The sequence below is a fragment of the Jaculus jaculus genome, chromosome 5, assembly GCF_020740685.1.
Source record: "Jaculus jaculus isolate mJacJac1 chromosome 5, mJacJac1.mat.Y.cur, whole genome shotgun sequence".
Classification (NCBI taxonomy): domain Eukaryota; kingdom Metazoa; phylum Chordata; class Mammalia; order Rodentia; family Dipodidae; genus Jaculus; species Jaculus jaculus.
Genome location: NC_059106.1, coordinates 139,311,073 through 139,336,159, shown reverse-complemented (window position 1 = coordinate 139,336,159; position 25,087 = coordinate 139,311,073). Strand labels below are relative to the sequence as shown.

General features: G+C 40.4%; 1 protein-coding gene and 1 pseudogene across 4 annotated transcripts in view; both read left to right on the top strand.

The window, feature by feature from the left end:
- Positions 1–25,087, top strand: part of Acap2 (ArfGAP with coiled-coil, ankyrin repeat and PH domains 2) — a 159,698-nt gene that overhangs the window by 52,057 nt on the left and 82,554 nt on the right. For all 4 annotated transcript variants that reach the window (XM_045148851.1, XM_045148854.1, XM_045148852.1 and 1 more), the window contains exons 2-4: positions 11,127–11,184; positions 17,945–18,064; positions 18,808–18,861. In XM_045148851.1, the coding sequence (XP_045004786.1) occupies positions 11,127–11,184; positions 17,945–18,064; positions 18,808–18,861 (232 nt within the window). The remainder of the gene's footprint in view (positions 1–11,126; positions 11,185–17,944; positions 18,065–18,807; positions 18,862–25,087) is intronic.
- Positions 1,829–4,488, top strand: LOC101609264 (annotated as a pseudogene).

Genomic DNA, 25,087 nt, shown 5'->3' with positions numbered 1-25,087 from the left:
TAACTTTGGGTCAGGGCCTTTAAAAATTTCTAGCCACAATTTCTGTCTCAATATAAGACATGGCACTCTAAAGTTACCAACTTATTATAGAGTTAAGTTTGAATTAGGTAAACAATTAACGCAAGAGAAATACAGAGACACAACTCTTTATGTTAACCCATGTTATCTTAACTGGACACTCCCTTAGGCAGAATCCACTTCAGAGAGAGGAGAGAGCCTCTACAGAAGCTCCCTGCATGGAGCTGCCAAACACTGTGCTGGAGTTCCATTCCTTTACAGTCCTCTGTTTGAATTTTCTTGTGCTTGTAGAGGAAAGAGATTAATGGCCTGGGTGGGTTAAAACGCTCCTTTTTGTCAAATAAAACAGGTTGTGGTCTCTCAAGATAAGGTAGTTATACATTGTCTAAAAAGGGCCAGACTGGAGTCAGTTCCTATTTGTTTAACTTTAGTTATAAATTGTTATAGAATTTTTGATATCTATTAGCTAGTATAAAGGAATCTTCCTTGTTGCAGTTTTAGAAGAAGGAAGTGCAATATCTATTGCTTCATTGAAAATCTTAGGTACATCCATACTATTTTGTTTTTGATTTTTGTTTTTGATTTTTGTTTTTTGAGGTAGGGTCTCACTCTAGCCCAGGCTGACCTGGAATTCATTATGTACTCTCAGGGTGGCCTTGAACTCATGGCAGTCCTCCTACTTCTGCCTCCCGAGTGCTGGGATTAAAGGCATGTACCACCATACCTGGCTTACATCCATACATGTTTATAAATACATTGATTATACTCCATTTAGATGGATATAGGCTAGGAACATTAGAAATATGACATTTTTTCTTTTTTTTTAATTTTTATTAACATTTTCCATGATTATAGAATATATCCCATGGTAATTCTCTCCCCCCCACCCCCACACTTTCCCGTTTAGAAATATGACATTTTTTCAATAATTTGGCTCAACAAAAAGCATGTATACTGTATCTTAACATTGATAAATATAGGCAAAGCATACTAACATTTTCTATTTTGTCAGTAAACCCAAATTAATCACTTCTCTAAATATTTAAGTCATAATAAATGTTCTGAAGGCATTGTTACCAGGATCAAACCCTTGGCACATAAACATGTCTTTGGTTATAGTAAGCATGAATAAGCATAAAATCAGAAATAGAGCATAAACCTGGTTTTAGTAATTTGACATTATCTTTAAATATATCTGTAAGCATCAGAATGACCATAAGCACTGGAACCATTAATGACTTTGAATTTAGTCACACATAAAGACAGACTCCATGAAACATAGAACACATGGCATGACATGGCAGGCCAGCATTAGACATGACAAAGAACACGAAACACAAAGAGATGTCTTTTTCTGAAGATTGTAGTTGTACTTTGTGTTTGGGAAGACTCCAACATGTGAGAGATCCTGTATGCTTCTTGGGAAGACATGGAGTTGATAAACATGGAGCCATAAAGAACAAGCACAGGAGAGAAGAGTCCCCATCTCTCCATGTGGCTGTTGATCATAGGCTGGGAAAGCAAATCATGTCAGAAGTCTTCACGGTAGAGCAAACAGCACAAAAGAGGGAAGTAGTGGAATCTAGAGGCCATTATCAAAGCAAATTTAACTGCAGTTTAGGATAGAGAGAGAGAGAGGGAGAGAGAGAGATTGCTTGTCATTTGTAGTGGCACAGTAAAGGAGGGTTGTGCTCATCTTCTTGGACTAGGGCAAGGTGGGTCACTAACAGGAACTGTTTAATGGGTTGGAAGGAAGGTTGTTCTCCTAGGAGAGCCTGGGTCGAAGAGCAGAACTGACAGAGAAAAGATCATGGGTAGAATAGAGCCAGTTGCCAATCAAGTTTACGAACTTATCAAGATCTTTAAGCATTTGGAAGCTAAATGGGTCATTTTAAGGCCAAAGGGAATCATTGTCTAATTTGTTTTGTGGCCAAATTGTATTGCAGTAAAACTGAGCTGCTTGGGCTTAATGTCTCCTTTTAGGCCAAGAATTTTAAGATTGGTCAGGAGAAACAACCCAGTGGGGAGGCTGGTGGAGTTTTGGAAATTTGGGAACCCATAGAGGAGTGAGAGGTGCTGAGGCATCTATCAGAGGATCAGGAGTCCCTGATCTGAAGACAGTGGCCCAAGACCTTCTCCTGAGGGAGGGGCGTCCAGAAGGAAAGCATGCATTCTGACCAGAGACTCCAGCAGCAGTCCCAAGGACAAGACAAGGGAGCCGGTCTGTCTTCCCAGGTACTTTAGCCTCTCCTTGGGCTCAGTGTATCTATAGTTGGAGTCAGGGCAAGTGAATTATTCTATCTGGCTGTTCAAGATTTGTTCCAACCACCTGGGAGTTTTGAGAGCCCAGGGGAGTTGGAAGTTTCAAGCAATTTATCATGGTGAAAGGAGAGAGAGGGTGGATACCAGAAACTGTATGGAATTCCTGTTTGGGCCTGGGACAAGCAGCCACCATAACTACTGGGCAATAGCTGTCCTTAGTTTGAATTTTAAAGCTGACTTTTTTTTTTTTCTTTTTCTACTAGCCAGGAGCTATACAGTCAAGGACCTCCTTAGGTGCCCACGTTTGTTTATTTTATCTAGCTGTGAGGTGGGAGCTGGTTTACTGTGATGGCTCGCCTCTCCTGCAGGTTTTTCTCTGGTAGGAAAGGGGAAAAGCAAGGAGAGAGAAATTTGGTATCCACCTGTAGAAGTTAAAGTGGCAAGACAGGAAGTTCCTTCAGGAGGCAGATGTGGGGCAATCTAGAGTTTGTACCAAGTTTAGGAAGTGGCTGGAGTCTGATGGGAGATGGGGGAGAGAGCTGCCAAGATCCTCTCCTGAGAGGAGGCAGTCCAGGAGGGAGACACGGGTTTAGAAGGGAGAGGGGCGTCTGCAGGATGAAACTCTGAAGAGGCATGCAGTGAATAAAGACCTGGGAGCAGTTGTCAGCAAAGGGAGGGGGGCGGTACGGACACGGATGGACCTGGATAGCAGAGCAGTCAGGAGGGGGGAGGGAGAGGAGGGGGCAAGAAAGCGAGTGAGGAGGAAGAGGAAGATCTGCATAGCAGAGCAGTCTAGACAGAGAGAGAGAGAGAGAAGATCTGGATAACAGTCTAGAGAGAGAGAGGAGGAATGAGGGAGGGAGAGGCGTGTGCACAAATGGAAAAGGGCTTAAATAAGGAACCTCCAATCCTTTGCTGTTTCTTCTTAACATTTTGGCTAAATAAGCAAGGGCTTGCAATTTGAAAGTTCCAAATTGGCTGGGCATGGTGGCGCACGCCTTTAATCCTGGCTCTCAGGAGGCAGAGGTAGGAGGATCTCGTGAGTTCAAGGCCTAGGCTAGAGTGAGACTCTACCTTGAAAAACAACAATAGCAGCAACAACAACAACAAAACGTTTGGTTTTGAGGTATAGGTTGGTAAGAGCCAGATTTTGGTACCAAATCATCACTTGATACCAAAATAAAGCCGGAGGAGGCTTTAGAGCCTGAGATCCCAGAAGCGGAGAAGGGCGTCCCCAGTCTTCACCTTCTAGAAGGCATAGAGCCAGAGGCAAGAGAGCCAGAGAACCCCTGATGTCTGGGAGGATGAAGGACTATAGTCTAGGGCGCCAGTAGACTATGATTGAGCTTTACCTCAGTGGTGTTTGGTGAGGTGTTGGGTGGATGGTAGCATCAAATGGCAAGAGACATCTTTGCTGGAAGTGGAGGGGAATATAAAAGTGAATAAAGGGTGAAATGGGGGAGAAAAGAATGGAAACAGGTGGGTTGGTGGGCTGAGCGGTTTGGAGCATGGAGCGTCCTTCAGGCCCTGGCTCCCTCCCTCCCTCCCTCCCTCCCTCCCTCCCTCCCTCCCCCAGCACCAGGCCTGGCTGCCTGCAGGGATGCAGTGGACCTTGGGCCTGCGGTGGCCATGGGTGGGCATGGGTCACACTGATGCTGGCGTTCGCTGAGGTGCTCATCCAGGTGATGTGGCTCTGGCTGGGAGCTCAGAGCTTCGTCTTCCAGTGCTTGGAGATCGTGCAGCTGGCGACTGTAGGTGGGGCTGACCTCGGAGTGAGGAGCTGCAGTGTGTGTTCATGAAGGCTGCATGGGTGCCTTGTGCCTTCTGCATGCACACCCCGCTATCCGAGTACCGGCTACTCTTGCTCTTGGGCACTGCCCTGGGCTGTTGTAGCCATTTGGGCCATTACTTTGCTGAGATTTCTGACACCATCATCTCTGGCACCTTCCACCAGTGGAGAGAGGTCACCACCAAAAGTGAGGTCTTTTACCTAGGGGGACAGTTGTGCATGGGCCTGAAGAGGCAAGGCTGTGGAGTGGGGACTAAGCACATGGATGGTGGAGTACAGCCGGGGTGTCATCCAGTCTACTCTGGCATTTGTCCTGGCTGACACTGTCTTCTGCACCCCGGACTTCTCACCCACTTCCGCACCCTTTGCTTCTATGCCCAGGCCTCCGGCTTGAGTTAGCCACCTACCTCTTTGGCTAGGACCCCTGACTAGCCTGGCCTGAAGACCTGTTAAATTGAAGGATCTCAAATTTAACTTTTAGATTCCTTGGATGTAATCACAAAGAGCTGTTTTTAATTGACAAATAAAAAGACATTTACTCATAGTCATGAACTCACAACTTTCACTTTCATGAAAGTAAATTTATTGAATTACACCATGAAATAAGATTGAAGAATATGAGCCAGGCATCGTGGTGCACACCTTTCATCTGAACACTCAGGAGGCAGAGGTAGGAGGATCACTGTGAATTTGAGGCCAGCTTGAGACTACATAGCGAATTCCAGGTCAACCTGGGCTTGAGTGAGACCCTACCTCAAAAAACAAACAAAAAAGAAAGATTGGCAAATATGTAGTTTTATCTAACCCTATGTTTAGTAGCAATCAATGATTTAATTAAATCTAAATATATTCACTTATAATTTGTTTACAGATTGAATCAGAATAAATGAAGGTTTAATAAAGGTGTGAGTCTCTGAAAATTAGAGTAAATTCTCTTTTTGTTTCTTTCTTGATTCAACAGACACTTTGAGTTCCTATACTGCTGTGGGCTGAGAGAAGGGCCGGTGGTAGAGATGTGCACTACATTCTGCAGGGGTTCAGGGGAAGCTGGCCGCCCAGTCCAAGTGGGTGAGGGAGGTCCTAACAGGAGCTGCTTCTTGGGAAGTTGATATCTGAACTTAGTTGTTGAAGATACTGAAACAGTCCAGACGTGTAAGAAGTGTAAATCCTTGTTTACACATTCTGCTCCCCAATCTCCATTCTTCAGATTACAGTTAAGGATTGTAAATATGCTTATAAATATTTTTCTGTTTGTATCTCAGTAGTTTTTAGTTCCACATATGACTGGACTCACATGGTACATAATTTTGTAACTTACTCCCTTCATGTAATAAAACATGTACCTATATATCATGTACCAGAATAGATCGGCTTGTTTATCCTCCTGTCTCAGAATAACAGGAATGCTCTTTAACCTCATTTAAAAATTTGCTTCCTCACATAATGGGGTGAAGAGGCCATCATTTTATCTAAGTTTTCATCCCATTACAGTGAACATCTTGTAGAGATATTCATTCTCATGTGTAAAATGAGCTTAAATAATACATAAGGGAGTGAGGATTAAAGTGAAGAGAAGATGGTCTCTAGGCTAAAGGAATGATGTATAGTTTGAATGACGCTGTTGAAAACAATGACCAACTGTTGGTCAGAAAAGCATTTCTGCTTCTATAGTGTGGAGGTATGCCACTTCCTATTTTTTACCATATGTGAAAGTTTCTCATTTTATAATGGTGCATGTTTACTGGATAATTTGAATTATTATTTTTTTCTTGATATCCAAAATTGTTAAAAAAAAATGTAGTTTCAAAGAGCTTGCAAGCCAAGATAAGCCTAGAGTGCACCAAGGGGACCACCTCTACAATTCAGTGTAGGTTCTAGAGAAACTCACTCTAAATCTCACCCAAACCTGGTTACGTAGGTTTGAACTGTGTTGCAGCGCAGATAGACATCACCCATCCAAAAGCAGCTTGTGGGAAAAAGAGCTTAATTTTGGCTTCCAGGCTCGAGAGGAAGCTCCATGATGGCAGAGAAAATAATGGCATGAGCAGAGGGTGGACATCACCCCCTGGCCAACATAAGGTGGACAATAGCAACAGGAGAATGTGCCAAACACTGGCAAGGGGCACTGGCTATAACACCCATAATAAGCCTGCCCCCAACAATACACTCCCTCCAGGTGGTGTTAATTCCCAAATCTCCATCAGCTGGGAGCCTAGCATTCAGAACACCTAAGCTTATGGGGGACACCTGAGTCAAACCATCACAAACTGGAAGTCTAATTGCATTCTTATATTAGGGCAGGTTGCTAAAGGAAACATTACAGGGATGGTGGAAATTCAAAACCCATCTCACAAAAACATAATTTCTGACTTCAGATTTGATCCATGTTTTGTGTATGCTAATGTTCGTAGACTGGGGATAAAACTTCTGAACTACATACCTAAGAATACAGCTGATAAGCAGAAAATCCAAGCAGTGAAATAATGTGAGCTGTGACAATCCCAATGGAGTAAAATAAGAAATAAAACAAATCAAGAAGACATAACTTCTCCAAAAATTATGAGTTCCACAGCCTCCCTGAGTGAATTAAAGGAAACAAATGACTATACAGATGTTTGGAAAAACCAAAGAAGAAAACTAACTCTAGAAGGAATGTTCAGAGAACACTAAAACATCAGCTGCATGTAATAAGGATTTTGAAACAGATATATGTAAGAAAATAGAAATACTGAAGGAAGAAAACCAATCTGAGATACTGGAAATAAAGGAACAAAGCATGCTTACATAATGGTTCATGCCAGAGAGGATAGAGAAACATCAAGCATTACAAATCAACATCTCTCTCGTGAATATAGATGCAAAAATTCTCAGCAAAAGGACTGGAGAGATGGTTTAATGGTTAAGGTGCTTGCCTGCAGAGCCTGATGTCCCAGGTTCTTTTCCCCAGTACCTATATAAAGCCAGATGCACGAAGTAACACATGCATTTGGAGTTTGTTTGCAGTGGCTAGAGGCGCTGGTGTGCCCATTCTCTATCTGTCTCTTTTCTCTCTTCTCTCTCTGCTTGGAAATAAATAAAAATACTTCTAAATTTTTCAACAAAATACACCCAACTGAATATAGAAACACATCAAAAAGATCATTCACCCTGATCAAGTGAGTTTTATTTCACAGATACAGGAATGGTTCAACATATGCAAATCAATAAATGCAATAGACCATATAAATGGATTCAAGGACAAAAATCTCATGACCATCCCAATAGATGCAGAAAAGACTTTTGACATCCAACACCCTTTATGATAAAAGACATAAGGAAACTTGGAATGGAGGAAATACCTCAATATAAAAATGCTATATACACAGGGTGTGGTGGTGCACACCTTTAATCCCAGCACTTGGGAGGCAGAGGTAGGAGGATTGCCATGTGTCCGAGGCCACCCCGAGACTACACAGTGAATTACAGGTCAGCCTGGGCTAGAGTGAGACCCTACCTTGAAAAACCAAAACACAAACAAACAAAAAACAATGCTATTATGAGAAACCTGTGGCCAACGTTATACAAATAGGAAAAAACTCACAGTGTTTTCACTAAGATCAGGAACAAGACAAGGATGGTCACTTTCTCACTATTATTCAATATAGTATTGGAAGTCTAGCCTAGAGCAATAAGGCAAAAGAATCAAATAAAAGAGACAATAGTAGGAAAGGAAGAAGACAATTACCTTTATTTGTAGATGATAGGTTTTTATATAAGAGACTCTGAAGACTCCAATAGGAAAAAAGGAAAAAAAAAAACACACTAATAAACACTTCAGCAAAGGAGCAATATACAAAATTGGGAACCAGAGCAATATACAAAAATGGGAACCAGTAGCCTTCCTATATATCAATAACAAGTGTTCTGAGGATGAAATCAGGGAGACAGTTCTATTCATAACAGTTGCTCATGTATGTATGTGTATATTTGTACATACATACATACATGGGATTAACCTAACCAAGGAAGTGAAGGATCTCTACAGTGAAAACTTCAAAATACTCGAGAAATTAAAGACGAAACTAGGAAATGGAAGGTCATCCCATACTACATTATAAGAATCAACATTGTGAAAATGTCTATTTTACCAAAAACAATCTACAGATTGATAGCAAATTTCCATCAAAATTCCAGCATCTTTAACAAATGGTGCTAGGAAAACTGGACATCTATATATAGGATGTAACTAGATCCTAATTTCTATCTGTGCATAAGAATCAAGTTCAAGTGTAAGAAGAGGGCCTGAAAGTAACACAAGAAAAGAAGACAGCTGGGTATGTGGCCCGCGCCTTTAATCCCAGCACCCGCGTGGCAGAAGTAGGAGGATTACTGGGAGTTTGAAGCCACCCTGAGATGACATGCTGACTTCCAGGTCAGCCTGGGTGAGAGTGAGACCCTACCTCGAAAAAACAAAACAAAACAAAACAAAACAAAACAAAAACAACAACAACATGTTTTCCGTACTGACAGCATGATCATTCAGAGGTCACACAGGTGATGTGGGTATCTATATACATAGAATTTGTATCTTAGCTGTCTTTTGCGTGGTTCCATTGCCTGAGAATGTCAGTATTCAGAATAGCTTTTAGAGCAGGTAGTCTTTCCACTACTATTCAAATGAAGTAAATTTTGGTTGTTAAAATTTAGAAAATTGTTAGTGTATCAAGCAGATCCATGAAAATAACATGGCAGTGAGGGTGTAGCTCAGTGATAGAGTGCTTACCTGGCATGTTCTAAGTTCTGGCACATAAGCCTGTGCACACTCATGCATGCATACATGCATATACATGCAGACATACACAATTAAGGTGGATATATTAGGATATATTAGGTTAAGACATACACAATTTAAGGTGGATATATTAGGTTTAGTTATACATTTGTATTTTATTTCACTTTTTAATTTAATTTTTTTTTTCAAGGCAGGGTCTTCTTCTAGCCCAGGCTGACCTGGAGATCACTATGTACTCTCAGGGTGGCCTTGAACTCATGGCAATCCTCCTACCTCTGTCTCCTGAGTGCTGGGATTAAAGGCGTGCACCACCATACGTGACTCACTTTTTTTTTAAAAAAATATTTTTATTGCAAGGAGAGAAAGGAGAGAGAGAGAGAGCGCAAGAGAGAAAGGTAATGAGGATACAAATGTGGGTGTGTGCCTGGGCTTCAGACACATGTTCCACAGTGTTCATCTGGTTTTATATTGGTACTTGGGAATTGAACCCAGGCTATCAGGTTTGGCAAGCAAGTGCTTTTAACTGCTTTCTCTCCAGCCCGTACTTACACATTGATTTAGTGTAATGTCTTAAAAAGTTTTAATTCTGGCCAGGTGTGGTGGCGTATGTCTTTAATCCCAGCACTCGGTAGGCAGAGGTAGGAGGATTGCCGTGAGTTCGAGGACACCCTGAGATGCCATAGTGGATTCCAAGTCAGCCTGGGCTAGAGTGAGACCGTACCTCAAAAAACCAAAAAAAAAAAAAAAAAAAAAAAGGGTTTTTAATTCTGGATTGGAGAGATGGCTTGGTGGTTAAGGTGCTTGCCTGCAAAGCCAAATGGCCCAGGTTTGATTTGCCAGTACCCACATCAAACCAGATACACAAGGTGGCGCATGCATCTGGAGTTTGTTTGCATTGTCCAGAGGCCCTGGTGTGCCCATTTTCTATCTGTGCCTTTCTTTCCACCTTCCCCTCCCTCCCTGTCTCAAATAAATAATAAATAAATAAACAAATAGGAAAAAAGGATTTTAAAAAAGTTTAATTTCTGCTGTTTTGTTTCAATTTCCCAATTTTGATATATTGTTTTGTAGTAATATTAGTTGCTAGCTAGTATTATACTTCTGTCATTCTATTTTGTCAGTAAAGACGTCTGGTTGTTTATTGCATTTTGCTCATTGTGCAATTTACCTTTGCTGATTTTTTTGTATGAAAATTTTACTGACAGGAAAAATAAAGTCATCTTTCCGAATTGTCTCTAAGGGCAAAAGCTCCCTTTGGTTGTTAACACTTTGCTGTTTAGTTTCATGTACTTTGGTATTTAAAAATCAGATTATTTATTTATTTATTTATTTGAGAGCAACAGACACAGAGAGAAAGACAGATAGAGTGAGAGAGAGAGAATGGGCGCGCCAGGGCTTCCAGCCTCTGCAAACGAACTCCAGACGTGTGCGCCCCCTTGTGCATCTGGCTAACGTGGGACCTGGGGAACCGAGCCTCGAACCGGGGTCCTTAGGCTTCACAGGCAAGCGCTTAACCGCTAAGCCATCTCTCCAGCCCCAAAATCAGATTTTTTAAGTCTCAGGTATTATAATTTCTTATTCTGACTTTTGGAGGTAGGATTTTGGATGATTTTTTTTTTTTCCAAGGTAGGGTCTCACTCTGGCCCAGGCTGACCTGGAATTAACTATGTAGTTTCAGGATATCCTTGAACTCATGGTGATCTTCCTACCTCTGCCTTCTGAGTGCTGGGATTAAAGGCATGCACCACCATGCCTGGCTCCTGCAAGATATTTTTAAGTACTGTTATTAATTAGAATAATCATGCTGTAAGTTAGCCTAATGTATTCTTTCATTGGCCTAAACAGGAATCTTGTTGTTGTATTATATGATTATGAAGTGTTTATATAATGTATAATTTTTAAGCGTTCATATATGCCTTTACTTAGAGTATAAAGCTAAAAGAGTATAAAGTCAGGGGCTGGGGAGATTAAGACCTAAATTTGGATCCCTAGCACCTGTGTAAAATGCAGGGGATGATGGCATGTTTATAATCCCAGTGTTTGGAGGCAGAGACAGGGAAACCCTAGGGCCGAGTAGTGGAGCTGAATCTGTGAGCTCTAGATGCAACAAGAGACCCTGACTTTTAAAGAGTAAGGTGGTGAATGATTAAGGAAGACACTTAATGTTGACCTCTGTCTCCACATGTATGAACTTATATACATACGTGCCTGTATGCAGACCCACACACAAAATAATGTGTATATTTAAACAAATGATATAAGTTATTTTATATTTAACTTTTCTAGGGCTGCTTTGGAAGAAGTAGAAGGAGATGTTTCAGAGTTGGAACTGAAACTTGACAAGGTAAATAATGTATTTTAAACTTTTTACCACATTCCTGTTTTGTGTAAATAAAAGTTAGTATCTACAATAATAGTTGGTTTATTTTACTTTGTTACTACGAAGGTAAGTGGTGTTATCCCAATTTTTCCCATGAAGAAATTAAGGCAAGAGATACTAAGTAGCTTGCTTGTTCAAAGTCTAATCTAAGTGCTTTAACAACCATTAATATTCATACCTGACTGCAGGAAGGCAGTATCCTTTATATTGTTGGAAGTTTGTTTGTTTCTTCTCTGTCCAAAAGATTGCATTTACTTTTTTTATTTTTCTGGGTGTGTCTGTGATGTTGGTAATTTAACCTGGGTCTTTGTACATGCTAAGCTGTCCCTCTACCACTGAGTTACATCCCCAGCCCACCTTATAATTTTTTATATTTAATAGGTTGCATATATTACCTGATGATCTTTGTTACAAATTTAGGTGTAGTTAGACTGAAATACAAATACAATTTTAAATATTAATTTTAAGCTAATGCCAGAAATGCTTAAAATACTCAATAATTTATATAGTCATATTTTATGTAAGCATAAATATAGATTAATTCCTACACCTAATATTGACTATTGGACTATATTTTTGCGTGTTTATTTATGAAGCATTTTCTTATAATGAATAAGATACATTGTTCAGTGAAATCTATGCATTTCTGGAGATAAGGTATATGCATATTTGAAATAACTTCTGAAAATAATTTTCTATAGTGTAATTATCATAGTAAGTGGTATTGCTGTATAAAACATTATTCTTAGGCTTACTGCTGGTAGCAATCACCTGGAGAGCTTATCTGAGGTAATACAAATTCCAGTTGAGTAATTTTTTTTTTGTTTTTGGAGATAGGGTCTTGCTCTAGCTTAGGCTGACCTGGAATTCACTATATAGTCTCAGGTTGGCCTTGAACTCATGGCAATCCTCCTACTTCTCCTTCCTGAGTGCTGGGATAAAAGGTATATGCTTCTACACCTGGCTCTTGGTTCAGTAATTTTTAAAACCAAAAGAGGCCTCAAGTTTAAACAAATTATTAAAATTTTGGCATTCTAGAATCTTTATTACCCAAAGGATATTCATGATATGGTGAAAACTTAATAGCATTACAAATGTCACCTATGGTTCTGCCTTCTTCCCAGAGTTCCAAGTTAACTCTGATGTTCCTCTCGTTTAAAATCCTGATCCCTTATAAACTGTACTTCTCCCAAATTTTGAAGCTATGTATCATTTTTACTTTAGGACTTTGGGTAGTTAGCCTAGAGAAGATTGTGAGTACTATAAAAATTGATGGTTATTGAAGGTGTTGGCATGAGGAACTAATGGAGCAGTTGCCTTGAGTCTAGTGATTTCATAACATTGTACAGGGCAAATTGTACCTATATTTTGTATAGTACACCGTGCACTGACAGAGGGCAGTAGCTTGATAACTTAGCTCATGTTTAATTTGCATATGCTGTATGCTACCACAAGTAATACTTTGCTAGTGGATAGCTTCATGAGTGGCATTGTTCATGGGCCCAATTACCCATTTAAGGTGCTCTGACACTGGCAACATCATAGCTCACAGTTGCCATTTAAATACAAATTTTGTCTCTATTGCAGTTTTCTTTTTAAAAATTTATTTATATTTATATTTATTTGAGTGTGGAACAATATAATTATGGGCATGCTAGGGCCTCTAGCCACTGTACACAAATAGAAGCATATGCCATCATGTGCATATCTAGCTTACATGGGTTCTGGGAAGTCAAACCTAGGTCCTTAAACTTTACAGGCAAATGCCTTAACTGCTAAGCCATCTCTCCAGCCTCTATCACATTTTTCACTGGTATACTTGTTCCCTGTTTGTTAAGTAGATAATCTACATCTTTGCTCCATTTCTGCCAAACACTGGCCTTTTGTTCTTGAATTGTGTTGTTGAATGTACTTTCTTATGTTACTGTAATTCTTGGTTTTTAGCATAGCCTATTAGTTAAGAGCACAAAGCCTGGAGCTGCCACTTACTAGTTACTTGGCCTTGGTCAAACTCTAACATTTTTATGCCTCAGTTTCTTCATCTTCAAAGTGGAGAAAAAGAGATTATTTATTTGTCTCATAGGTTAGTGTAAGAGTAAGATGCCCTAACATATGCAAAGTGCTTATCATGTTTCTGGTACATGGTGAATTCTAAATAAACATTAATAAATGGTAATGATGTCTCTTTGACAGACCATTAGCTCCTTGGAGACTGTATTTAAAAGAGTAACATGGGCTGGAGAGATGGCTCAGCGGTTAAGCGCTTGCCTGTGAAGCCTAAGGACCCCAGTTCGAGGCTCAGTTATCCAGGTCCCACCTTAGCCAGATGCACAAGGGGGCGCACACGTCTGGAGTTCGTTTGCAGTGGCTGGAAGCCCTGGCGCGCCCATTCTCTCTCCCTCTATCTGTCTTGCTCCCTGTGTCTGTTGCTCTCAAATAAATAAATAAATAAAATGAATAAAAAATAAAAAAAAGAGTAACAAATAAAACCCCCAAAGGAACACTGTCCTGGGTTCTCACTTACTAGGTACAAAGCTAAATGTTTATTTATAATCTTCACAACACTGCTGCAAAATCGGTGTCAGCCTTGGTTTACAATTGAAAATAAAAAAAGAATTAGAGAAGTAGCTCATAGATGGTGTTCCTATCAGCTGGTGGATACCTAAAGCATAGTAACCTTTATTAAAAAAAATATTGAATTAATGACAGTTTGGTCTAATCTGAAGTTTATTCAGGTAAAATTCTCTTTGTAGCTCAATATAATTCAGTTATTCATCACTGTCATACAGTAGGCATAGTCTCAGTTTTGTCTCTGCACTGCTTATTCAGAATAGCTGCCATGTATGTGTGGTTCTGCTTAAAACAAGTTTTTCTCTCCACTTCCTGTAAATGTGACCTCTGTGCTAATTCTGTCACCTGTTTCTGTGGGCATTGTCTCAGTTGTGATCTGGAAATCTGGACCACACTATCCTGCTTTCTAACTTGCATCTCCAGTCCTTCCAGTTCTCAGGGCCCTCTTGTTTTGTTCAAGTTTACCTAGCTCGCCTTTCAGCCTGTTTGTGGTATTTTGGATCATTTAAAAAGTTTACTTCATTGTACTCTTTTTGGGGGGAAGCGGTAATTTTTTATTGAGATAAAATTCACTTAAACATATTGAGAAGGGAGTGAGGTAGCTTTGTTACATATTTCAGGGTGACTGGGCCCCTGAAAGTAAAAAGCAGAATGCCTTTGGGCTTATCCTTGCAATCTTTTTAATCTCTTCCCTAAATTTGTTTTTCCACAAACAACCTGAGCTCCTCTTGGGAGGGAGGTTCTCCTATCTAGAATTTAAATCTAATTGTGATTGGTCAGGTTCAACCCCCAGTTTAGTGCTGTGGCTGGCCTCTGCATGAGCCAGCTCCTAGCCCACACCTATCAGCTATCTCTCTGGCTTACCTGAACTGGAGGGGAGGACAAGCCTCCCAAGTGCTGGAAATAAAGGCATATACCACCTGTGTGCCTCAAATGACACTTTTTTTTTCCTTCGTTTTTTTTTTAAGGTAGGGTCTTACTCTAGCCCAAGCTGACCTGGAATTAGTTTCAGGCTGGCCTTAAACTTGTAGCAAACCTCCTACCCTAGCCTCCCAAGAGCTGGGATTAAAGGTGTGTGCCACCAAATGACTATTCTTATTCCAACAACAATACTAGTAATAGGGCTGGAGAGATGGCTTAGCAGTTAAGGCACATACCTGTGAAGTCTAAGGACCCAGATTCAATTCTCCATGTCCCACGTAAGCCACATGGAAGTGCTTGCATCTGGAGTTCGTTTGCAGTGGCTAGAGGCACTGTTGCACCCATTCTCTCTCTCAATCTCCCTCTGACTCTAATAAATAAATGCAAATAAAATCCTTAAAAATACTAATAATAATACTAATAATATTTTAGTCAGTTTGTTATATTAATGTATCTTGAATGATATTATTTACTAACCATTGAGCTGTCCTCCCACTCCTATGTTTTCTGGTGCTGATAGAACCCGGTGTTCCTTGTACACTAGGTAATGATCTCGTCTGAGCTTTGAGCTAATTTAATTTTACTATATTACATGGTTTTGTCATAGTCATATGTTACATTGGGTGAGAGAGAGAGAGGGTGGGGGGGGGGAGAGAAGCTCGTCCTGAGGCATTACACAGTACTTGAAACAGTAGGCCCTGGAGACATAGCTTTGCAGTAGTGGTTGATTAATCAGATCAAACATCTGCTTCTATACTGATTGATGCTGAAATGATAAACATGACTAATCAACACACTAGTTTAGTCCCTTTCCTCCAACATACCACAGTTAAAATTAGCTTTCATTTCATCCTACTGCTGCTCACTTATTCCTCTGTTTCCTTTAGGATGTTAATTTTTTTCCCCCCTCAGCGCCAAAAAGTGAGTTCAGGATCTTGCACATGCAGGGCAAGTGCTTTACCACTGAACTACATAATCAGCCCTTCTTCTAAGAGATATTTACTAAATATCTGTGGGTTTAAATTAAGAGACTAGGTGTTTTTTTGTTTTGTTTTGTTTTTTTGAGGGAGAGTCTCACTCTGGTCCAGGCTGACCTGGAATCCACTCTGTAGTCTCAGGTTGGCCTTGAACTCACGGCAGTCTTCCTACCTCTGCCTCCCAAGTGCTGGGATTAAAGGCGTGCGCCAGTACGCCCAGCTAAGAGACTAGGTTTGACTTAATAAAAACATTTTTTATCAGCCTCTGGATCCTAAAAGTTAGTTTTTTTTCTGGTATAAATACCCTATGAATTTACTTTATAAACCAAAACAAAATTTTTTTTATTAGTTTTGTACTTTTTAAAATTTAAAACATTTTTATTGACATCTTCCATAATTATAGACAATAAGCTATGATTATTTCCTCCCTTCCCCTTCCCCACTTTTTCCTTTACAAATCTACTTTCCATCATATCCCCTACCCCTCTCAATTAGTCACTGTTTTATTTTGATGTCATCATCTTTTCCTCCTATTAGGAGGGTCCTGTATAGGTAGGACCAGGCATTGTGAGGTCATGGATATCCAGGCCATGTTGTTGTCAGAAAGACTGAGTTGTAAGCAGTCCTACTCTTCCTTTGGTTCTTACATCCTTTCTGCCTTCTCTTCTTCAATGGACTCTGAGCCTTGGAGGGCGCAATGGAGATGTTTCAGTGCTGAACATTCCTCTGTCACTTCTCAGCACAGTGGTGTCTTGTGGGTTATTCCAGTGGTTACCGCCATCTTAAGAGAAGCTTCTCTAACCCAAAAGTCAGAGAAGCATTAATATATGAGTATGACCATTAAGAAAAGTGCTTACTGGGCAGTTTGGTGAGCATAATATATACATTTAGTCAGATACCAGCAGGTGTTACACCCCTAGGGCTCACGACCTCCCCAGTCATATGTTTTCACTATCAGGCATGTATTCCCTCCCATGGAGTGGGCCTCCAGTCCAGTCATTTAGTGTCCCCCATAACAGACATGCCACTATTGGCTGGCCAAATTTAAGGCTTGTAGCTTTCTGTCAGCTGGTTTTTATCTCAGCTCCAGCAGGATTTCTCAGTGCCATGCAGCCCAAGTATGTGGAGTCTTCAGCAATAGGGTCTTACCATCTATTCCTGGTAGGAAATCAAGAGCCTTGGTAATGGCCTGTAATGTTTTGGGGGCATCAGGGACCTCCCTGGCTAACAACTCACTGGAAGTTATCCTATCCCTGGCACTGAAATTGAAATAGCTAAGATCATGCCATCCTGCCCTAACTAGGCCCTGACTCCATTTATTGGGGGGATAAAATAGCTAAGCTAATTAACACTTATTTGCTAGGGCACCTTATAGTTGCAAACTCTCTTAACTCCCTCTTCTCCCCCCACAACCAGGTCCATGTATGCATTGTAAACACTTTCAAGGTTTCCTATGACCCCCCCCCCCCCCAGTGTGACTCAGGTGTTAAAATTCAAGATAACTCAAGGATAGGGAGTGGGATGCTTTTAATTTCAAAGAGGCTCTGACCTGCATCTGGCACTGTTGTCCTTGTAATTTTTATGATCTTTTGCCTTTAAAAACACTGTGGGGGGGGGGCGCGGCGAGTTGGGGGGGCCTGGAGAGATGGCTTAGCAGTTAAGTGCTTGCTTGTGAAGCCTAAGGACCCTGATTCAAGACTCAACTCCTCAGTGCTCAATGTAAGCCAGATGCACAAGGTAGCTTATGCATCTGGAGTTCATTTGCAGTGGTTTGAGGCTCTGATTGACCCATTCTGTCTCTCTGCCTCTTTCTCTGTCTGTTGCTCTCAAATAAATTAAAAAAAAAAAACAACAAAAAACAAAAAACCAACACAACACTATACCCCTGAGCTTTTGCACTGAGAGCATTTTCTGATGTGAACCACTCTCAGTTGCTGGCTTAGTCAAAAGGACTCTAAATTGGATACAAAAGTGTGGTGGTCTGTAATTCTCTCAAATGGACTTTAACAATATTTTTCTAGTAATCTGTAGCTTCTGGGTATGCCATTGTCCAAAAAAGTAGATTTCTGTAAGGCTTATTCATACTCGTAAATTTTGATTAAACCTCGCCCACCCTTATTACGGGGATAGTTTTGAATTTTTGATGGAACACAATTTATGTTCACCAGTTAAGCTCATGTGGTTTCTGCCAACACCTATTCAGCTAAATGTCTCGTAAATTATTTCTTACCTGCTCTCACTTTTTTCTTTTTCAGCTTGTGAAGCTTTGTATTGCAATGATTGACACTGGCAAAGCCTTTTGTGCTGCAAATAAGCAGTTCATGAATGGCATTCGGGACCTAGCACAGTATTCTAGCAATGATGCTGTAGTTGAGGTTAGTATTATCAAAATTTCAGCCAAAGCATGAGTCTAACAAAATTTTTAATGATTGTGCATCTCTTTACTTTTTACTTTACTTTTTTGATATCCAAAATTATTAGTAGGAAAGCTGTTATATAATTCTGTCATCTAGGATAGATAGACATCAGAAGTTGATCTGTACTGTGCATACTTGACATCATTGTCCTAGCCCCGAGTTTCAATGTTTTAGCTATTTTACTAAGTTTGCTTGGAGGTAAGTAAGTTGAAGAGTCTGCCAGAGGGCAAGAGTAGGATCAGGGCACCAGTAGCTGCCTGTGAGGGTGGCCCAGTGACCTGTTAAGAAAGAGACCTCAGCATGGGCATGGGGGGAGGAGAACTACCAAGCTTGTAGCCAGCCAGCCAGCTTGGGTTGAATCCCTTGCTGTACCAGGTAGTGGTAATGATATTTCTTTCATGATAAGCAACAGTTAGTGAAGAAATGACTCTTGGATAATTATGTGACCCATAGGTCCTTTAAAGAGCATACTTTTGATGTCAGCAAACAATTTTACCTGGAGGGAATATATGCCATGAATAGTTACTGCATATAGAATTGACCTGCACTAACCATGTCCAGTGAGAGAAGGAGCATAGCCTTGGAATTAAAGTTTATTGTGTACAGTGTAACTTGATCTTTCTGTCAAAAATGCCAAAGAAACATTTTTGTTACCTATTTTGGTGTCTTCCTAAGTGATTCTTTTGGTTTCTTCCTTACAGACAAGTTTGACCAAGTTTTCTGACAGTCTTCAAGAAATGATAAATTTTCACACAGTAAGTGTCAGTAAGTAGGTATTACTATGACCATGTTAATAATAAAGAACTTTGCTTCTGTAGTAGTGTTTTATGAAATGGTTAATTTCATAATTTTGATTGGCCAACATCTTTTTAATGGGTAGATATAAAATGTACAATGTGTATATTTGGTGAGGAGCAGGGAGAAACAGTGTTGTAGTCAGGTTTGCATTGCTGGCAGAAATTACCTGATCAAGAGCAGTTTTTGGGAAAGCAGGGTTTATTTTGGCTTACAGACTCGAGGGGATGCTCCAAGATGGCAGGGAAAACGATGGCATGAGCAGAGAGTGGACGTCACCCTCTGGCCAACATAAGGTGGACAATAGCAGCAGGAGAGTGTGCCAAACACTGGCAAGGGGACACTGGTTATAATACCCATAAGCCTGCCCCCAATAATACACCACCTCCAGGAGGCTTTAATTTCCAAATCTCCATCACCTGGGGAGACTAACATTCAGAATATCTAAATTTATATTATAAATGGCTTTATTGTGAACATGTTCCACTGAAATGATGAGGTATTTGACTATAATATCTTAAGATACCTGTAATACCTTGAAACTGAATAAAGCAGACTTGACACAATATAAATTCCTTCTGAAAAACCAAGTTGTTAGGACTTTCTTGAGACTGTATAGTATAAAATCCATTTTAATGGCAGCAACACTCTGGAAATCTCAGTTTCCATTTACTATTCTAAAAGCTAATCCCTGTAGTAGACAGCCTCATGTCACTAGGATGAACCTCCAGACCAGACAGTTTACGGGGGGAAGAAGGGATTTGTTGGAATCTACAGATGCAGGTGAAGTTCCATAATGGGATGGGGGAGCAAACCCACCACCAAAATCAAGAGCAAATTCCCCGCAGCCAAATGGTAGGAAACCACAGGCAGAACTTTGGCACTTTGCACATCTTTAGCCTGGAATTCCAAATCTACCCCCACAGCTAATGGCTAGGCCCTCCGATCATCCCGGGACACCTCCTCCAGCCAAGTGACTGGAGATCTAAAGCTGTACTAATACTGAATCTTTTGGGAAATCCATTCAGATCACCATACCCTCTTTATGTAGTTTTTATGAAGTAAGTATATTAAGTTATTTCTGACAAATAGTTCAGACCATGTATTGGTTTTATTGTCTTTTCTGCAAGTAAGTTTTGTTGTTTGCTTTTGTGCATGTGTGTGGTGTGCACGTGTATTTGTATATATGTGTGCATGTGGATGCATGTACCTGTGGAGGTAGGAGGTCAAGGTTAGATGTCTCCCTCTTTTGCTGTCTATCTTATTATTGAGATTGGGTCTTTACTGTACCCAGAGCTCACTAATTTGGCTAGTCTAACTAGCCACCTTGCATTGAGGATCCCCTGTCTCTGCTTCCTGATTGCTGGGATCGTTTGTCTTTTGTTGTTAATGGTGGTTGTTGAGGTTGAACCCAGCATCACGCATGCTAAGCATGTGAGCAACATCCCAGCCTTTCTTTTCACTTTATTGATAATGTCCTTAAAATGCAAAAGTTTTGAATGTTGGTGAAGTCTGAACTACAGTATTCCTCTTTTCTCTTGTGTTTCCTGTGAATTTACTGAGAGGATCCATTTCTAAATTCAAGGTCAAGAAGATTTTTTTTTTTTTAAGAGGCTTATGGTTTTTGCTATAATATTTTATACCAGTTTTCATGCAGCTTCATTTTTGCCTTCTTTTGAATTTAAGTACCATTTTTCATATCTTCTGCATTTGTTAGTCTTCTCTTTTGCCAGATGTTGGGCTGTGTCTTGATGGGCTAGGGAGACTGGGTCCTGTCTTAACTGACTTTATATCTCAGTTCCAGGTTGATTAAGGATTAATATCTTTAGCTTAGCACATTTAACATTTTCAGGGCATTTTTATTTTTGATATCAATTACTATTTTTTCTGTTAAAAAAAAGCAGCCCACTTCTGGATACTACTATGATGTAATGTTTCATAGAACTGAAAGTGAGTCTGATTCTGGCAGCTAGCATATTGAGTTCTTCTCCATCAGATAACAAATTAGGAGAAGGGAAGGCAGGCGTAGTAAGGCAGAAGAAAGAATTTATTGACAGACAAACTTCCTTGGATATGGTATGGATCTTGGGTAGGTTGCCTTGGATTTATAATTTTAAATAGTGCAGTATTATTAAGATTTAGTGCTGGGTAGATGGCTCAGTGAATAAAGAGCTTGAACATGAGTGCCTGAGTTGGATCCTCATGCTCCATGCAAATCTGGATGTTATAGTGTCAGTAGCACCTGTAATCCCACCATGCCTAGGGCAAGAAGGTAGGTGAAGACAGGAAAAGTGTCCCCAAACTCACAGTTAGCCTGGTGGATGCAGTGGTGAACGGTGAGAGAACCCTGCCTCAAACAAGGTGGAAGACAAGAACTGACACCTGAAGTTGCACTCTAATCTCCACACATAAACTAATATGCACATTGCACACCCATACACATATGAACACACACACACTTAAAAAAGAGTTAACATTGTAAGTTTATGTACATTAGAAGTTGTCTCCATCAAGAGGATGCTGTGGGGCTCCCAGCTTGCATAGGAGAACCCAGGAAGTCATTTCTTCAGGATGAGTTTACTGTGCTCAGCTGCCCAGAATTTAGAATGCATCTATGTTCCAGATTTTTTTGAGCAGTATTGGGACTAACAGGACTTTTGAGGTTTAGATTACACACATTTTGTGTTATTTATTTTGTTGTTTTGAAGGTAGGGTCTTGCTCTAGCCCAGGCTGACCTGGAATTCACTATGTAGTCTCACAGTGATCCTCCTACCTCTGCCTCCCGTGTGCTACCTACCACACTGGGATGCATTTTTGTGCTATAAAGTGGTCATAAACCTTAAGGGCTCTGGAGTGGAATGTTACATTAATGTGGTGGCTTGAATGAAATGTTCTCCATAGGCTTATGTGCTTTTAATACTTGGTCCCCACCTGGTGGCAATTTGGGAAAGTTGTAGAAGCTTTGGAAGGTTGAACCTTGCTGGAGGAGGTGTGTCACTGAGGGCAGACCTTGAGGTTTATTAGTCAAACTCAGCGAGTGTTCAGAGCTGGTTCACTCTTGTTGTCTTCCACCAGCTGATGTGACAAGATGTGATGTCTTGGCTGTCTGCTCTGTTCTGCTTTCCCTACCAGAATAAAACTTCCCCTAGAATCCGTAAGCTTGAAATAAACCCTTTTCTTACCTCCCCCAAAAGTTTTTTTCATTACATATTATCCTTTGAAATATATATGTCTTTCATATATTCTCCAAAGCAGATTTTTATATTTTGCTTTATGTAAGGTTCATCTTAGTTCTCCTTTTTTTTTTTTTTTTTTTTTTAAGGCACGGTCATAGGTATCCCAGGCTGGCCTTAACTTTTTTAGGTAGCTGAAGATGGCCTTGAACTCCTCCACATCACAAATGTTTGGATTATAGGCATGTGTTACCACACCTAGCTATTTTTAGTTTTAGCTGTGAAAAACAATGGTTAAAATAAAAACTTTGGTCAGTAAATTGTTTAATTGTATGTTGGAACATTTTTGTTAAGAAATCTTTAAAGTTTTTTTTTTTAATTTTGTTTTTATTTATTTGAGAGCGACACACACAGAGAGAAAGACAGATAGAGGGAGAGAGAGAGAATGGGAGCGCCAGGGCTTCCAGCCTCTGCAAACGAACTCCAGATGCGAGCGCCCCCTTGTACATCTGGCTAACATGGGACCTGGGGAACTGAGCCTCGAACCGGGGTCCTCAGGCTTCACAGGCAAGCGCTTAACCGCTAAGCCACCTCTCCAGCCCTTTAAAGTATTTTTTAAAAAATTATCTGCCTGCCTGCCTACTTACCTACCTAGGGGTGGAATAAGGGGAGGGAAGGAGAGAGAGGTGAATAAATGAGAATATGGTTGCACTAGGGCCTCTTCTAATTGGAAATGAACTCCAGACACATGCACTGTTTTGTGCATCTGGTTTTATGTGGGAACTGGAGAATTGAATGTAGGCTGGTGGGCTTTGCAAGCAAGTGCCTTTAACCACTGAGCAATCTCCCCAGTCCAAAAGTGTTTTTATAAGTTACTATCTTAGAGTATGTCTCCAAAAATTAGGCTTATTTGAATTGCTATGAGGGAGATACGTTGCTGCTTTTTATAGTAGCATTTTTGATGTGCACCTACTTTTCTGAGCCCTGTGCAGATTCGACTAATGTGTGTTTCTTTCAAAAATTGAAAATGTTGACTTTTAACACTGCAAAAAGAGCTTAAGATATAGACAGACAACTTAGCTTAAATGCATTTTCAGTTGCATTACTAGCTGTATAATCTTTTTCAATTTACTTAATCACTTTGATATTTCAATTTCTCTTCATTAACAAAGGAATAATTAAATTTTGTCATGCTCTGGCCACATGGAAGAGGACACTGGGAAGGTTGAGTGTGTCACTGAGACCATAAAGCATGGAAACATTAAGCACAGCAGCTGTAACAACTGTAATTCTGGAGAAAAAAAATAATGTTACTGGCAGGGAAATTATAGTGCAGCTTAATTTTTATCCTTAAAACTTCTTTCTTTGACTTTTTAAAAAATTTTCAGTATTCAACATTAGCAAAGTACTGCTCTAGTTGAACTGTGAGTAGTTTCTCTCCTACCTCCACATTTTTTTCTTGAGGTGGGTTTTGCCTTAGCCCAGGCTGACCTTCAGTTGTAGTCTCAGGGTGGCCTTGAACTCACAGCAGTCCTCCTACCTATGTTGTGCTCTTGATGTATTTTGTTTTGAGTTCCATGGCTGCTGGGACTCAGTTGTGTTCATTCCTTTTACTGTTCCTTGTGCTTGTTACCATTGTTTTATTTAATAGCTTTTTTATAAGTTGTGTGCCACCATGCCCACTAACTTTCTCCATTTTATTTTATTTTTAATTTTATTTATTTGCAAGGAGAGAGAGAAGAGAAACAGAGACAGAATAGGCATGCCAGTGACACTGGCTACTGCAAATGAACTCCAGATGCAAGTGCCCCTTGTGCATCTGGCTTTCATGGGTCCTGGGGAATCGAACGTGGGTCCTTTGGCTTCACAGGCAAATACCTTAGGTGCTAAGCCGCCATTTATCCAGCCCTATTTAATAACTTTTTGTAATAAAAGAAATATAGATTAAGGGGGAGAGGGAGGGGGAGGGTCTACAGAACAGATTAGTACAGGCAGAGGATGGAAAAAGTGGGACAAATAATAAGCATTCACTCATGTATGGCACTTGTCATAATTAGTCTTTGCTGTCAAGTTGATTAGATTTGGAATCAGCTAGAGCATATGACTCTGAGGTACCTGTAAGGGTGATTCCAGATGTTTTGGAAGGAACACCCACCCTAAATGTGGGTGGTACCAACCATGGGATGCATAAAAGGAAAAAGGAGAGTGAGCAGAACCATAACAGTGTTCATTTCTCTGCTTCCTGACTGTGTGGAGTGTGAGCAGCTGCCTCACTGCTGTGACCACCGCTCCAGCCGGTTCTCCTCACCATGCTGTTTCTGCTGTTGCGGACTGTGCACTGAAGCTGCATCCAACCCTTCTTCCCTTTATTTTGGCCAAGTACTTGTTACAGCAGCAGAAACATAACTAATACAGAGCCGAATTCTGATGACTCTGTCTACTACCCACCTAATACGAATCCAGAGTCTAAAGTGCTATAAACACAACATCTTATATCGATTTGGATAGGAATGATTATGTTATGTGCAGCATCAAGAGAGTGCTGTGGAAGCTGGGTAATATTTCTGGATCACAGAAACCTTCAGAATTCCTAGAGTCAGTGGCACCTGAATAAGTGGTAAGAACTGGAGGCAGGACTTGTAGTGGGTTTGTAGCCCTTCACCTTTTTCTACTGAATGATCTGTAGTGAGCTGTCTGCCAGCTACAACTTGTACCTCAGCTTTCTTTTCCTGAACACAGCAGAAAACAAATGTTGCTTTACTGGGTCCAGGCATGAATGAGAACTAGCTTGATTGTGAGCTGTTGATCTTAGTCATGTATGATTCTGTGTACTTCAGTAACATACATGTTTTGCTAGCAGTAATAGGGTTAAATTTCCAGAAATGGAAATGAACTTTGGCTTTTACTATTAGTTGCATTATGGTTTTCTCCTTTCGAATATGAAAAAAAGGTTAGTTCTGTGTTGTCAAGGTAGAGATTCATGATCAGAAATTGAGATGAGGAAGTTTTCTG